This window comes from Platalea leucorodia (assembly GCF_965183815.1).
Source record: "Platalea leucorodia genome assembly, chromosome: 1".
Lineage (NCBI taxonomy): Eukaryota > Metazoa > Chordata > Aves > Pelecaniformes > Threskiornithidae > Platalea > Platalea leucorodia.
The window spans coordinates 161504949-161519617 of NC_138823.1; the positions used below are offsets into that span (position 1 = coordinate 161504949).

Here is a 14669-nt window from a genome sequence, read left to right on the forward strand (position 1 = left end):
GGCGCTCTGGTGAGTAGGCAAGCGGATGAGGACGGTTTAAATCAGCCTGCAAACAGAAGGTGAAGTAACAAGAAAAAAGGAATTGTGTGAGGAATTCCTCACATCAGTGTCTAGCGGACCTGAAGTGCAGCGTTTAATATTTTAGCAGGAAGCGTAGAGAGGAGAAGAGACGCTTGATCTGCAGAAGGAGGAGGTAGATCAGGAGTCAAGAAAGCACATGTGGATGGGAAGGCACGGGCCAACCTTGCATCGTGTGGTTGACGCAGAAATATCAGAAACGTGTGTGGTCAATATCAACACTTGGCAATAGAGAGATAAAACCGGACCAGGTGTTGGTTGATCCAATGCAGTGGACATCACTGAAGTTTAGTCCCCTCCCATGAGTCTGAATTTTACTCGTGGGCAGGTAAGAAGAATAAGATGACGGAGTTTAAGGGGACCTCCAAAATGACAGGACCATTAAATATCCCAGGGTAAGCATTTGTTCATTTCAACATGAAGTTGTTTGAAATCAGTTTGTGACTGATATTTGTCCAGGTAGGCGTTTAAAATTCCCTTTAGCCTTTTGTTAACGAAGTTGGGATTCATTTCTGGATGAACTCTTTCTTTAAGTAGGATGGGCCCAAGCGCTCATGGCTCTGTTGAGCGTGCAGCATGCTTGCTAAGCGTGTTTGACTTGCACAGTTGTGGCAACACCAGCAACTAAAACTTTGTAGACATACCTTTCAGTGTACCTCGGATAGCCTCTTGGGGTACCTCCTGGCTCCAGGCTGAAGTTTTAATGCACAGATGTGATATCACTGCTCTTCGGCCTCGTTTCCTTGCTGGGTATCATGGCAGTACTTACTTTATTGGTAAGAGTGTGGAGAGTCACGGCGAGAGGACAGGGCTTCATCGGATTTTAAGCTGACCCAGCTTCTGTGCTGGGAGAAGAAAATAAGATGGTAACTGATTCATCATATATGGGAGCATGGACTTGCCAGTGGTAGATACGTACATCCCAATTCGGGGCATATTTTAAGTCTTTTGCTACAGTTGTGGTTTTGGTACATGGCTGTGCAGCTGCCTTCTCCCCTTTTTTCTCCCTTATGCCCTCAATCAGATCCCAGATGGACAGCTCTGTTCAGAGCACTCGTTAGAAGAATTTGGGCTGTAGTTTTCTGTACGCTTCGAGTGGTATAAACCAGCAATGCCACTGTACCCAGTGATTCTGCTTTCTTCCTGGCCCCTTTCCCGCTGCCCTCCTACTTGTGCCAGGACAAGTGTTTGTAGTGCATCGGGAAGCCGGTCCGGATTAGCACTAACCAGAAGGACAGAGATCCGAGGTTAGTTTTGATCTACATCGCTTCGAGATCTAATTGTGAAAGGCAGAAGAAAGCCACTGTTGTGCGGATCGTTTCATGGGAAGGAGAGGGTTAGTCTCTGAGCAGGCTTGTGTCTAGAGAAAGCAGCCATTTACGGCACTAATGTTCAGCTAAAAGCATGATCCAGTGCCCATGAAGGCAATGGAAATTATACTACCAAGTGGCATAAAGAGCAGGAGCAGGCCCATAGCAATTTATTTTCAATCAAACAAGAGCCATGAAGTCATTAGTTATTTCTTCAGAAGGCTTTGGTAGGTGTGCTAGAGAGCACTGTGCCGTCTCTGCTGTGCCATATGTGCACGAAAAGATTAATTCCCAGGTTGGCAAGACAGGAATCACGATGAGACAGAAGCCTGAGTCAGACACAGTGGGGAGAGGCAAATGCCAGAGGCTGAAGCGGTGCTGGGACTCCTGTTGAATTTTGAAAGGAGCTAGAATGAGGGAGATTTTTTGTTCTTTTAATTAAGAGAAGAACAGAGGGTTTGAAAAACACGAATTTCAGAAGCAAAGAAATTGCAAATTACAGCTTCATTCTCTAGCTACAGCTTTCCTGAGGATTTAGAGCACTTGGCAGATATTTAATTACTCTCACCTCAGTGCCCTTGTAAGCATTGCAGAAAATAAAAAGTAAACTGTGCTGCGAGACTTGCAATCCAGCTGTAACTCTGATGCCTTTACTAGCACCTCTAGGGCTTTTTTCTTCATTGTAGGAGTAGGAAACTGAGGCTAATATAAGCTGATAAATTAAACAGAGAGCAGGTCCCAGGACCTGAGCCCTGAAGGCTCTGCTCCAACAGCCTTACAGCCTGCTATTCCACACCTCCGAAAGCGGCGCGGCCTGAACGCTTGCCTCCCCGCCGCGCGGTCGTGGCGGCGTGCAGCGTTGCAGTACGCCTTCCCCTGGCGCCAGCCCTGGAGCTTCCACGCATACGCTGTAAATGGATATCCCAGTGGTCTTTATGTGCATTAATATTCTGTCTCTCGGTTACACAGCGAGGAGATGTACTATGCAGATGAAATCACCCACAGTGATTTCAGTGGGGTTCTGCCGGCTCGGATTTAGACTGTTCTTTTCATTGATTTGGACCTCTAATGACATATTTGTCAAATGTTTGGGGTTTTTTTCAGTTTCCACGGGGTGTTCCTCTGCTTTAGCGTGTTACAGAAATAAGGTACACAGTTAAGGCAGTGATTTAGAGCAAGCGAGCTAGAAAAACCTTGGCCTCAGTTCCCTCATTTTTGAAATTTACTTTGGAAGATCATCTCATAAATCATGGGAGAAGCAGCAACTTACCCTGTTCTGCAGCCCCTCAAGCAGCTGCTTTTATAAAGCTGACATTTAGTGCAGTGCTTAAGTATGAAATCCATAAGTGTGAAATTAAGCATCAGAACAAGAAAATAATTACTTCCAAACTTGTCTTTATATGTTGTGCATGCACCATTCCCCTCCCACCTTTCCCCCCTTCATTTTCCTCCTCTTTTCCTTTGCCTGTCAAAATGTCAACCCTTCGGGTCGGGGCCCGTGTTATCTGTGATGTGTGTGAAGCACGTTGCACGCAGCGGGTGCTACCAGGAGCAAAATAGGAGCGATGATGATGGTAACTGTGGTTTGGAAGCTTTGCTGTGCAAAAGCAGGGAGAGGGCGCCGGGGCAGAAAGCAGTTACAGCAGCCTCTGGCAGAGGACGGGGCGACGGAGGGACAGACGGTGCTGGCCACCGAAGTGTCACCAAAGACAGGCAGTTTGCAGCTTTCTGTAATGGCAGGGGAGCATTTAGCTCAGCGTGGCTCAAAACAGCAAAGCAAGCCTAGATAGGACAACTGAGGTTAATGTGGAAAGAGCTGTTAAATGTTAGCTTTAGCAGCCAGACGTCTTTGCTAAAAGAGAAAACAAAAGTTATTTCATTAAAGCCTCTGAACACAAAGTACTCTGTGAAAGTTTAAATGCCAGGTGGTGTATTAAGTAAATAAAGTAGTCCTGCTGTAGGCATTGTTTCTCACAGCAGCCGGCTGTAACCAGCGCATAGTACAAGTGAGCATGTGAATCTCTGCCATGTGATGTAGTGCTACGCCTGGCTAACGTGCTGATACCGGGCCGGGAAGCCAGAGGAGACTTTTCTTTCAGCAGATAGCAGCGTCTTGATAAGGGCCAACTGTTGCACGTGGCTTATTGGCACGGATTGGCTTACGCTCGTTAGTCATCTGGTTTGGATCAGAAAAAGAAACTCGGGGTTTGTACAGATGTCATGTGTCTTTCTAGCGCAGTTCGAATGAAGAGGAGTGATTGATTTTCATTTTAGCGACTTTTTAGATGGGTATCATAGTGCTGCACAGCTAGCTTTTGTTGTAACCCAGCAGTTACCCCCAGGCAGCGGTTGCAGAATGTCACCTCCTGTTATCGGCAGTCCTGGGCCTGTGTACAGCAGGAGCCATTTGGAAGGCGGCACTCAAACTCCTCCTGCTCTGCTGTCAGCGGCAGGATTTGGCAAGTTAGCCAGGTGATTCAGAAAGTGAAAATCTGGTATTTGCAAGCTTCTTGACCCCACAATCTGTGCGTGACGAATGCACGGGAGGATAAAGCATTCTTCGCTCTCGTGTGCTTCTCAGAGAGATGCGTGCCCAAACCTCCTCCTTCTGCTTCTTGTGGTTCTACAGGCTGTTTCCCCACGGTGCTGTTACCTGCTGAGGCTCGCTGTTAACGCTTCGCGCCTGTCGTTGGCCCTTCTGCTGGCAAGGTACGCGTTGCCTGAGCTTCTGACAGCACATGGTGGCTGGTAAAGTCTTGGTGCTGAGTCTCTCAATGTAATTACCGTGCTGAGGCAATTCCTCGTGCCTGGCTCAGGCACTTACCCGGTGGCTCCCTCAACCATTACCAGGACCTCTTCATTTATCACCCGTCAGGCTGTCAAACAGCAGTGGGATGTGCATTTGGCTGCCTCAAAAAAACAAAACCAAAAGAAGCTATTCTTTGCCATCAAGCTCGTGGCTGATCTCTTTTTCTTCGCTATGAATTATTTGCCCATGGTATTCTCTCCAGTATTTACAAGACAAAGGAGAAGGGGTGGCAGAAAATTGGGATTTAGAAGCCAGACTGGAACCTTCCTGCCAATGAGAACTAGAAGACTCCCATTGGGAGGGATGCTTTACGCCAGGATTTCTGGTCTCTGCTTGCTGTGTTTGGATCCCGTGTTATGTGTTGCTTTAAAAGCAACAAATTCATAATTGTATACATCCCTGGATCCCCTATACTACTTCCTGCAGCTTGCCTATAGCCCTAAGAGCCCAAGTTCACAGCCCTTGGCAGCCACCTCCTTCCTGACAATCAAACCCCCGGTCAACTCCTGTGCTCTGGTAGAAATTTGCTGAATAAAGGAAAAAAGCAAGTCTGTTGAAAACAGGCAATGCAAAACCAAAAGTGATGAAACTCATCTAGTTGTGGAGAGTAGCTATTAAGAACTCAGTGTGAAAAGGCAGGGTCACTGTGGCGGTTTCAGTCTCAAAAAGGCGCTGAGCTTGGGGGGCGAGGGTAGCAAGCGCCTGCACGGGTGCTCGGGCCGTGGGATAGATCCCCGGGGCTGGGAGCCCGTCGGACAGATCCTGCCGGCCAGCGCAGGGGGGTGGCTGCTGTGGTAACGTGTCCAGGACCTCGCCGTGCACTCTGAAAAGGCAAAACAACACAACACCGAAACCTCCCAAGGCTTGCAAAGCCCCCGTTATCTGAGACTGGAGGTGTAGCCTGCTTGCGGTTCCCAGATGGTGGGTGTTTGAAAAGCTGCTCTGAAGAAATGAAATACTATTTCAGTTATCTTCTGCAAGCCATGCTGACATAACGTGTCAAGTCTTTCCAGATTTGTCATGTACATTTGACAAACTTAAGATAACCAATGTACAATTCTGGGCAAGGTGGGAGATCCTCTGTCTCATCAGCAGTGCCCGAGAAATCTGCAGTAAACCCTTTAAAGGATACAGCAGTGGGAAAGCGTTTCTCTGGATCAGCCTTTCCTCATACAGGGGCCTCGAGATCTTCCGAAAGAAGAACAGTTCTCAAAACTTTACTAATAAAACTCTTCGGCTCCCTGATATTCTCAGTTTTATGAGGAAAAGGTGTTACATTGCAGATCCCACAGGCACGAGCGCTGTTTAGGCGCGTAAACAGACCACAGGCAGAGGAGGATGGGCTGAATCCTGGAAACTGGTATGGCTTTGTCTCAGGTTTTACAAAGTGAAAATGCTTCTAAAGCAAAAGTTGGTGCTTTCAGGTTCGGGTATTTCTGTGGCTGAGACCTTTTAAGGAGGGATTTCCTTTACTATGTTTGAACTAATAGAAAGAAATTAGATTTTTTACTCCAAATTTTAAGTTTCCCTGTGAAACTTTTCAGACAGCATATGATATTTTAATGAGTTACAGGGTGTGTTTTACTCTTCCTTTGATTAATAAAAAATTCTGAAAGATGTTTTTGGAAACGAGTGAGCTTCCCGTTGAATGGTGTCCCAGCTGTATGAAAAGCCATGGAGTTGTTTCAATAAGACTGAAAGAAAAGTGCTTAGCAGTGCAGCTAGGACAGATGCTGCTCAGGCAGAGCCGGGGAGGCCAGGTGAAGGACTGGAAGGCCTGCCTGTTGGACGGGTGGTGCGCTGCTGAGCACAGGTACAGGCTATGTGGTTCAACGGTAGGGGCTGTCGTTCTTGTAGGGTGGGAGACACCCTGAGTGGGTGCGTAAGTGAAAATGCTCGATACGGCAGGAAATCTCCTGGGCAGTATCTGTTATATTTTTTGGTACAATAACTTTTAAGATTACTTTTCAGGCTTAATTTTATTTTTTTTTTTTTAAACTAACAGGTATTTTACAACATTTAGTGTCAATATCACCAGTACTATTTGAATAGAAACAGCCAGTACCCATTTACCTGCTTATGGGTTCATAGTTTTACTGCCAGTGAGTGGCATTAAACTTCATTTCACATAATTTGCATCAATTTGCTTATATGTCAAAATTAACATAGTATTATGTCTGAAGAGTGAATCAGCGTAATGAACAGCCGGCTCAACTCAGATTCACTTGTGCTGCTAACCACTTAAAATTCAGCAGCCGCAGCCTGCCGCCTTCTCTGTGTCACTGCCAGCTGAAGGATGGAAATGAAAGGACAGTGTTGTCCTGGGAAGGAATCGGACAAAAAGTGTCCCATGGAGCCACTGCAAATGGAAATTCCTTTTGTTTTTTACTGAGAAGTTGCAGTCGAAATGGTAAATGAATATATCCCTATATATAAACTTGGAAGGCCATTTTAGCAACAGCTTTACATGTTAGCAATGGCATTTTCTGCTTGATCAGGTACAGGACGAGAGAATACTGAAGTGTGATTCCTAGGAAGAGGTCACCTGCAAAAGTGATTGATTTTTTATGGCCAGTAACTCTCACCAGTTTTAGCAACTTCATCTCCAAGCGCACAAACACAAAAGTGAAGTTTGAGAGCCGGCTGCTGGCTACATCGCTTGGGCCCTCCGCAGGGCAGCGCGACTCTGTTCCGAACCGCCCGCAGCCGGCCTTTGGTAGCGGAGCATCAGCACATCCCTGAATCCAGCATCATTTGGGGGCAGGAGGCTCCAAAGCTTCGTGGGGGCAGGGGCTGTTTTTCTTTCTGGACAAGGGCTGATATGAAAAGGGAGGCTCTGGCAGGAATCACTGGGCTGTGAGCATCCTTCCTCCCAGAAACCACCAGATGCATCCTGCCAGGTCAGCCATGAAATGTAGGTGACAGAGCTAATTGTGGGTGTCACCCGGGGAATGTAGGAAATTTAGGAGGGCAGCCTCCCCTCTTCCCTTGGGAGCAGGTGAATGACAGCGTAGCGCTTTATCCCTTCCTGCTGTGCATCAGTGGAAGGCCGTTTTGGATCAGAATGCCCAAAGTGGGTGGAGAACTTACTTAGTGTCGTGCAAAATAAGGGCTTTATTTAAAAAGAAATAGCTGCAAACACCTAGAGAAACAAGTGACGGCAGCAACATTATTTTTGTCTGTTTGTGACCACCTAAATGCCAGTTAGTGTTGCATGCTAACTTGGGCGAAAGCTGCGGGCTCTGCTGTCGGTGCTTTCTCGGGGCTCTCGCACCCAACCTGGGACGTGCAGCTTGATCCCGGCTGAAGCCGCGCACGCACAGGCACAGACCTGAATGCTGGGCCGCCCCCGCGTACATCGGACAGCCCTGTCACAGGGAGAAGGCAGCTGGAGGTGGCCCCGCTTTGCTCAAAATTAAGACTAGTGCTGTTTGGTTCTGTTAGGATCTCGCATACGTTTTCTGAGTAAAGTTATACTATAATACAAAAGTTCTTTCTTTATATTAACGCAATTTTGCGCCATGCATTCACATAGTCTTATGAATATTCTTATTCATATGCATATTGAATGATGCGAATGTGAGGACTTATGATTCATCAACATGGGGACCACAGAGGTACCCTCTTTTTTCGCTCTTGTTTTGTCCCCAGGAAGGAAACGTCAGGATGAGTCAGAACAAAGCAAAACTCTTGGACTGTTTTAAAACTGGAGAGGGACGATCAATTGAAAACATAGGACAAAACCTTGTGTTAGCCTTACTAGTTACACAGTAACTGCTCTGCTGGATTTTTTCTCTCTCTTTTATTTTTTTTTCTAAAAAACCTCTTGTTTTATGTTATGGAAAAAGGAAGAGCTATTTAATTTCTTAATGCGGAAATACCACATTTCATTATGCATTTCATTGTCTGATGAAAGAAACGTTAGCATAAGAGATAATTACTTGCCATATCAGTTCATCTTGTTACCAGAACCAGTAGAGTTTGCAGCCAACCTCAAGATTGTTTCTTCTCCAAAATCCTACGTACATACTGAATTTTTTCGGCTTCATTATAGAAGACTCTAGAACTGTTGGCTAGTTCTCACTGCGTTATTGTTTTATGCATACTTTCTCCAAAATGAACTGTTTCCGGGCATGGGATATAGCTGTATCTTGTCTCTTCCGTGGATGTCTTTTGTAGTAGAACAGGGCAGCTACTGCACATACCTGTAACTATATATTTACACCAGTGCTGCCTGTTTAGATGGCAGTCCGATAGGATTAAAGTTAATGCAAAGTCCCGTGACTCCTGAAATGATTTTGGTCTGGGGATATATTACAGATCTTCATTCTTTTATGTGGCAGCCTTTTATAAAATCCTTTGTAGGGTTTAGGATGTTGAGCTGTGTCACAGCAGCCAGAAGTCTTTTGTTTTAATAATCATAAAAATATTTAACATTTCCTATGGGATTATTCCTTCAATCTCAGTCTTGTACAAATGTAAATAACATAGATACCACAACAATGCTGTGAGGTAGGCTTTTAAATACCAAAGATTGAAAAGCTTAATTACATAATTTAATGAAATACCCTGCAAAATAATTATAATTTTCCCTCCACCTCTGTGCGGAAACTGAGTCACAGAAAAATTGAATCTCAGCCGCATGAGGGTGTGCCTCGCGGTGAGTACTTTGTGTTTTAAGTGCCTCGTTGAAAAAGATGGTTGTAAGGCTCAGAGTGCTCCCAGTAAAGTTGCTGGAGTCACAGATGCTCTTCATCCATAAAAACTCACGCCAAGCGTCCAAGGCTGGCATCCAAAAGGAGATTCACCACCAGTGAATGTTCTTACAAAATGGAAACCACGCTGTCTGTCCTGGCTGTGCTGTTGCCCATCTATAACGAGGTGACAGTAGTTGCCGTAGGATGTAAGAGATGTTAGTTCCTTGGTCTCCTTTGATCCACATCCTCCCGTGTCCTATAGATGTCCTCTATGCTTGGCAGGCCGGCCGTGTTAGGACTGTGAGTATGTGGTTTCCTTATGTCTGGTAATAGCTCTTTTGGCAGAGCTTGTTGATACTGGAAATGGTTTTTATAGACTTGCTGAATACATTAGCGCACAATGAACACATCCCAGCAGCGAGCCTTTAAGATCTAAGGGTGGTTTTCTCCCTTTCAGTGGTTTTACATTTGCATCAATTACAGCTACCATCCACCTCAAACCCCAGTCTGAGTGCTCAGGAAACATTTGTACATCCATAAAAACACAGAAGATAAGAGCATCTTCCCCAGAACTGCTTATCTAAACTTGTCTGTAAGCAAAAACTGAACAGGCGAGTTCGGTGTCCTTTTAATCCTTCAGGATGAGGAACGCTCTCCAGTCCCACTGGAACCGGCAGAAGTTGAGGGCATTCCAAACACCGGGGTTATTCTTCCTGCCTCACCCCGTGGCACGTCCCATTAGCCAACGTTTATATCTCCCTACAACGCTGTCTCCACTGGATCTGCGGTTCTTGCTGCTGGATTGGCAGAGCTGCAGGTCTCTCTGAAATGAAATGGAAGTCCTGGCAGGGCAGCTGCACGTTGGGAAAAGGACTGAAGAGAGGGACTGAGTAGGGGGTCCTTTCTGATTCCAGCAAAGCTAAAATTTTTCAATGAGTTAGGATTTTCTTTGAAAGAAATAAATACATTACACTGCACCACTAAAACCACTACAAATAAAACACATTAGAGCCTAATTATCTTGCAGTTTTCTTGAAGAGTGATAATATTCTCTTAAAGTTAAGTCTCTTCATATGTAAAAGCCATCAAGAAAGGTTGTTTTCAATGAAGAACGATAGCTAAAGAACAGTTACCTAAATTCCTCCTTAATTCCTGTAATCATAAGATATGGTAATTACTCCCCAGATATGTCAGGAGCAATAGTTTCTTCAATAGATCCCTCCCTGAGCTGTTGGGTTTCTAGTCTTCTGAGTCTAGCATCTTAGTTATTACTGAGTTTTATTCTTACTTTCCATCAGTACAAAGTTTTCTTTGAAAATGCTTTCTGCGAGGTAAAATGTGAGAGGTAATGAGTATAGCGCGAGTTGTACTAACACGCTTGACCCCGGGCTGAAAGGAGGGACCAGCGGAGGCGGCGGGTACACCAGGGCAAAGCTCTTGAATGGGAAAAGATCTCTGCTGCAAAAATCTCTGGTGGAGCCTTGAAGCTCACACGGAGAAGATGAGCTCGACTTACCATGAAATGCATGGTCATGTTCTCAAACCCTTGTTTGAATGGCTTGGGATTTTATGCTTATTAAATTCTGTCTTATCTGCTCCCTTTCAATAGACTTGAGTCCCCTCTGCAGAAATCTCTGGAAGCACAAGAAGTGAACTAAATTCAGAGATCATACAGCCTGTTTAAAAATATGTAACTCTGTTCAGCCTCGTAGCTTTTATGCACTTAAGTCTGTCCTCATTTATGCTGGCACAAGAGAATCATCCTTTGTTTGCTGACGTAAATATAGATATAACAAGAAACACAGATGTTGTAACTTGGATTTTCTAATTGTTTGTGGATTCCTACTGGTTCTTAAACGGATAATAAATATAGCTTAAATGATCTGTTTGATCACAATTCAGAACTGCCCTGAGAACGTAACCAAAAATACAGCTGGGGTAGATACACGTGTCAAATAAAAACAGGATGCTCACAAGAGAAATGATCTGCTGCTGATACTGATTTTCAGCAAAAGATAGGAATAATCTTTCTCTTCAAAGGCTGCTGAAAACAATTCTAGTTTGTATAAAGGCATTGCCAAAAGCCTTATAGAAAGCGGACCGAGGCTTGTGGGAAATATGCCCTGTTTCTTTTCGCCTCTGCTCCTAGTTTTATTCTAGCTGCTGGCTGAGATACTGGTAAAATAATGAAAAAGAAGAAAAAGCAACCACTAAAGCCCGAGCCATTTGCCATGAGATAGAGGTAATCCTGAGACTCACAGGAGTATTAAAATTAAAACAATGAAGTGAAACTAGTGCTGAGGATCATTTTAGAAATAAGCAATCGGACAGGAGGTTAGCACACTACGAACCTCCAGCGCTCGGCTTGCCACTCTGCCTCCCTGTAAATGGATCAGACAGCTCAACCAGGTGAATGATTAAAAGAGTTTTAACGGCAAGGCGGAGCAATTCCCTTGCGTAAACGAGGAGGCGAGATACATATTTTTAGTCTGGGGAAGTCTGATGAAAAAATAGAGGTTCACTGTAAAGCTGAGATTTCCGTTTGCTTTTCTTCTGAACCGATCTTTGGTGTTTCTTCTTGTTTACAGCCTCTGGCCTCTCCTCTTCTCCATCTACCCCAACCCAAGTGACCAAGCAGCCCACGTTTCCTCTTGAATCCTATAAGCATGAGCCTGAGAGACTAGAAACACGGATTCACTGTTCTTCACCTCCGGACACAGGGCAGAGATTTTCTTTGCCTCCATCTCAAAGTGCAGCCAAGCCTCCTATCATGACACCAGCTCCCTGTGCTACCTCAAAACCAGTAAGTAAAGCATGTGTACCGTTTTCTGCTGGCCAATGTACAGGGTTGTGTGTTAACTCTTTCTTGTATTGCAACCGATGGGCGTGTGTGTCCATACGGTGGAACGAGAACAATTTCATGGGCCTTTTACTTCAGACTTGCCTCAGCTTCTCCCAGTGTTCAGCTGACAAGGCACTAGGAGTCCAACGGTGGCAGCTCCCCTTCTGATTTACCCAAATAGCAACTGATTTTTGCACTATTCTCAAGGCAGTTTGGCTGCGACTACAGATCCCAGCATACATTGCTGAGGTGCCACTTTGGAGAAGGATAACATTTTATTTAGGATTGTCTTTATCTCCCCTAGGAAGAGCTGATCTGAGAGCTAGCAGCCACGGAGAGCATATCAAAAAGAAATTCACAGTATGAGCTGCAGGGGAGTTGAGTTCCTGCTGCCTCTGGAGCCTGAGATGACTGGGACAACTGGTGACTAATGGCAGTAGTTGCTATCACGCCTCCTGCCCCAGCGCAGGGAGTAGAGGAGGAAGGGCAGCACTGCCAGGGTATTTATCCAGCCCCCCACGCAGTAGGTGTCTTCATAAGAGTGGTTTCTTCAGCTCCTGGGAATGCCTGAACTCGGCGGTTCCTGGGAACACGTGAATTCCAGCCTCTGATACTCTCCTCCGCAACATCCCCACTGCGTGCCGTTGTCCCTCCTCCCCTCTCCCTTGGCCAGCCTGAGCCTCAGAGGCGTCGCTGCTCTTCTGCTCTTTTTGTGCTCCTCTGCCTTTGTGCTCCTTCTTTCTTTTTCATGTTAAATCCTTTGCATTACCTGTCTTTCCGTTCACCGTTCCCCTGCCTCATGGAACTAGCAAAGCGTGACCTGTTACCAGAGTTAACTACCCTCCACCTGTCTGTCCCCATCTTTTCTTCTTTTTTTTTTTCTTTTTCCTCAGAATATAAAATCTTTGACATTTTCTGTATCTAGAAATCTAGAACTGTAAAGGACATGAAGGTTCATGAGGTTTGTTTCCCTGTTGAACGACTACAAGTTCCGTTTCGTGCCAGTTCTTAGCGATGTATTTAAAAGCAGGATGTTTCCTCCCCCTCGCCCGTGGGAAAGCTGCTCCGGGATCTGAACGGGCCAGCGCAGCAATCCCAAAGCCTTGTTACTTCTGCGTTAGGTACCTCGACAGCAGCGGCAGCAGTTGTTACGCTGCAAGTGTGCAGGTACTGGATCAGTGTTCACGTACGACTTTCAACTTGTTCACGCCCACCCAGTAAAACACATGCCCTGTTTTGGGGACCCCTTCTCTAACAATTAGGAAGTCTCTGATTTTTAACCTGATTTTTTTCATGGACAGGTTATGACCATTTGCTCGTATAATTAATAGCCATGTTCATTCATTGTTACATCCTGTTGTACCTGCAGCCAACCTTTGTTTTTCTAGATTAAGCGAGCCAAACTCTCCCTGCAAAATACAGACTTTCTGTTCTGCTGCTATGCAAAAGTAAATAATTAAAGTATTAAATAAAATAAATCCTACATTTATAGTTAGGGAACTCCGGCAGTAACTTTTCTCCAGCCAACTCGCTGCCTTTCCATGTAAGTAGTAGTCTTGGGATACATAAATTATGAAACTCAAAGGCTTGTAGGACACACAAATATTTTTGGTAGGTTTCAGTCAGTCACAGTATTTGCATATGAATGTGATTATCTCTGTTATGCAGTTACAGAGGAGTCTTTTGTACCTGTTAGAATAGAAATGGGGAAACATAATCTTAGCACATTCCACTGACCGAAAGACTGAAAAGTTTGTTCTGTTTTTAATTATTTGCTGATTCGGACAATGTGAAGTTGAGTAGAAGATGCCAGAATAAAGAAACAGAATTCTCAGCAAGTATTTATCAACTGTTGTGGCTGTATGTATGTACAAGAGAGAGTCTGGATGGAAACTCAATATGTTGGGCTCAATTATCTCCTGTTCAGAAGATACAGAAATACACATATGCATATATATGTATATATAAAATACATAGGATGTATAGCGCCTGATTATCTTTGATTTGTACCCTCTGTACTCATTTATATCTGAGAACAGGGAGTGTGCAGGGCTGTCAGTGAATCATTTGGTTTTCTTGGGAACAAATGTCAGCAGCTACAGATCTGCGAGGAACAAAGCCCTGGATGTTTCATTTTCAGCAGAGACCGGAGAGAGAGATTTGCCATGCTTTTCTAGTAGGAGAAACTGCTAAGGAGAGAAAGGCTAAGTTCCTGCAGAAGGGCATGAACCCGAAGCTGATGGGTGTTCACTCAGGACTGTTGCGGCTTTCGATCCCTGTAAGTTATTTACCTGGCCTTCCTTTACAAATATGACAGCAGTAGACCAACATTCTTGATTTGAGTCCTGTATTTCAAACATCTCATTTATTCTGAGCTGTGTGTTAATAAATACGTTCTCACAATGCACATGCCATAAAGAAATCCGTAAAAGGCAAACTCAATTTCTTGTTTACTTAGGTCACCATTTCTTGGCATAACAATTCCAATTACCTTAAAAACACGCTATAAATTATACGATAAATGGTTTCATAGTGGCCATGCTGTTAGATGATCAGTTTAATGACAGGGAAGCTTCTATGTTGACATCTGAAACGAGAAGTTGACTCTTATCTACAGGGCTCTGTCAACTTAAATCTCATTTACTTATTACATTGTTTAACTAGTGATAATGTGTGAGATCCCAGAACTATTATAAACGATTCATGATTGCTATATATATTGCAGTAGCAAAGAGGAACCCTTGGACCCAGACCCGGAATTATTATTAAAAAGAAAACAAAACAGAACAGCAGATAACTATAGGAAGGTGCAGTATCAGGACTTGGAACTAATCTTAGCCCATTTTTATAGTTAACTGCATTTGAAGCTGATTGTGTACTTGTTTTTTATATGCCTGAGACTGTGGCGCAGAATGGTTAAACCCATCCAGTAA

At 44.6% G+C, this 14669-nt stretch overlaps 1 protein-coding gene across 1 annotated transcript in view; it reads left to right on the forward strand.

Moving 5' to 3' along the window:
* The window catches only part of PRKAG2 (protein kinase AMP-activated non-catalytic subunit gamma 2), a 228657-nt gene that overhangs the window by 142652 nt on the left and 71336 nt on the right, over positions 1 to 14669 (forward strand). Inside the window, exon 4 of the mRNA XM_082316956.1 lies at positions 11483 to 11697. Coding sequence (XP_082173082.1) covers positions 11483 to 11697 — 215 coding nt within the window. The remainder of the gene's footprint in view (positions 1 to 11482; positions 11698 to 14669) is intronic.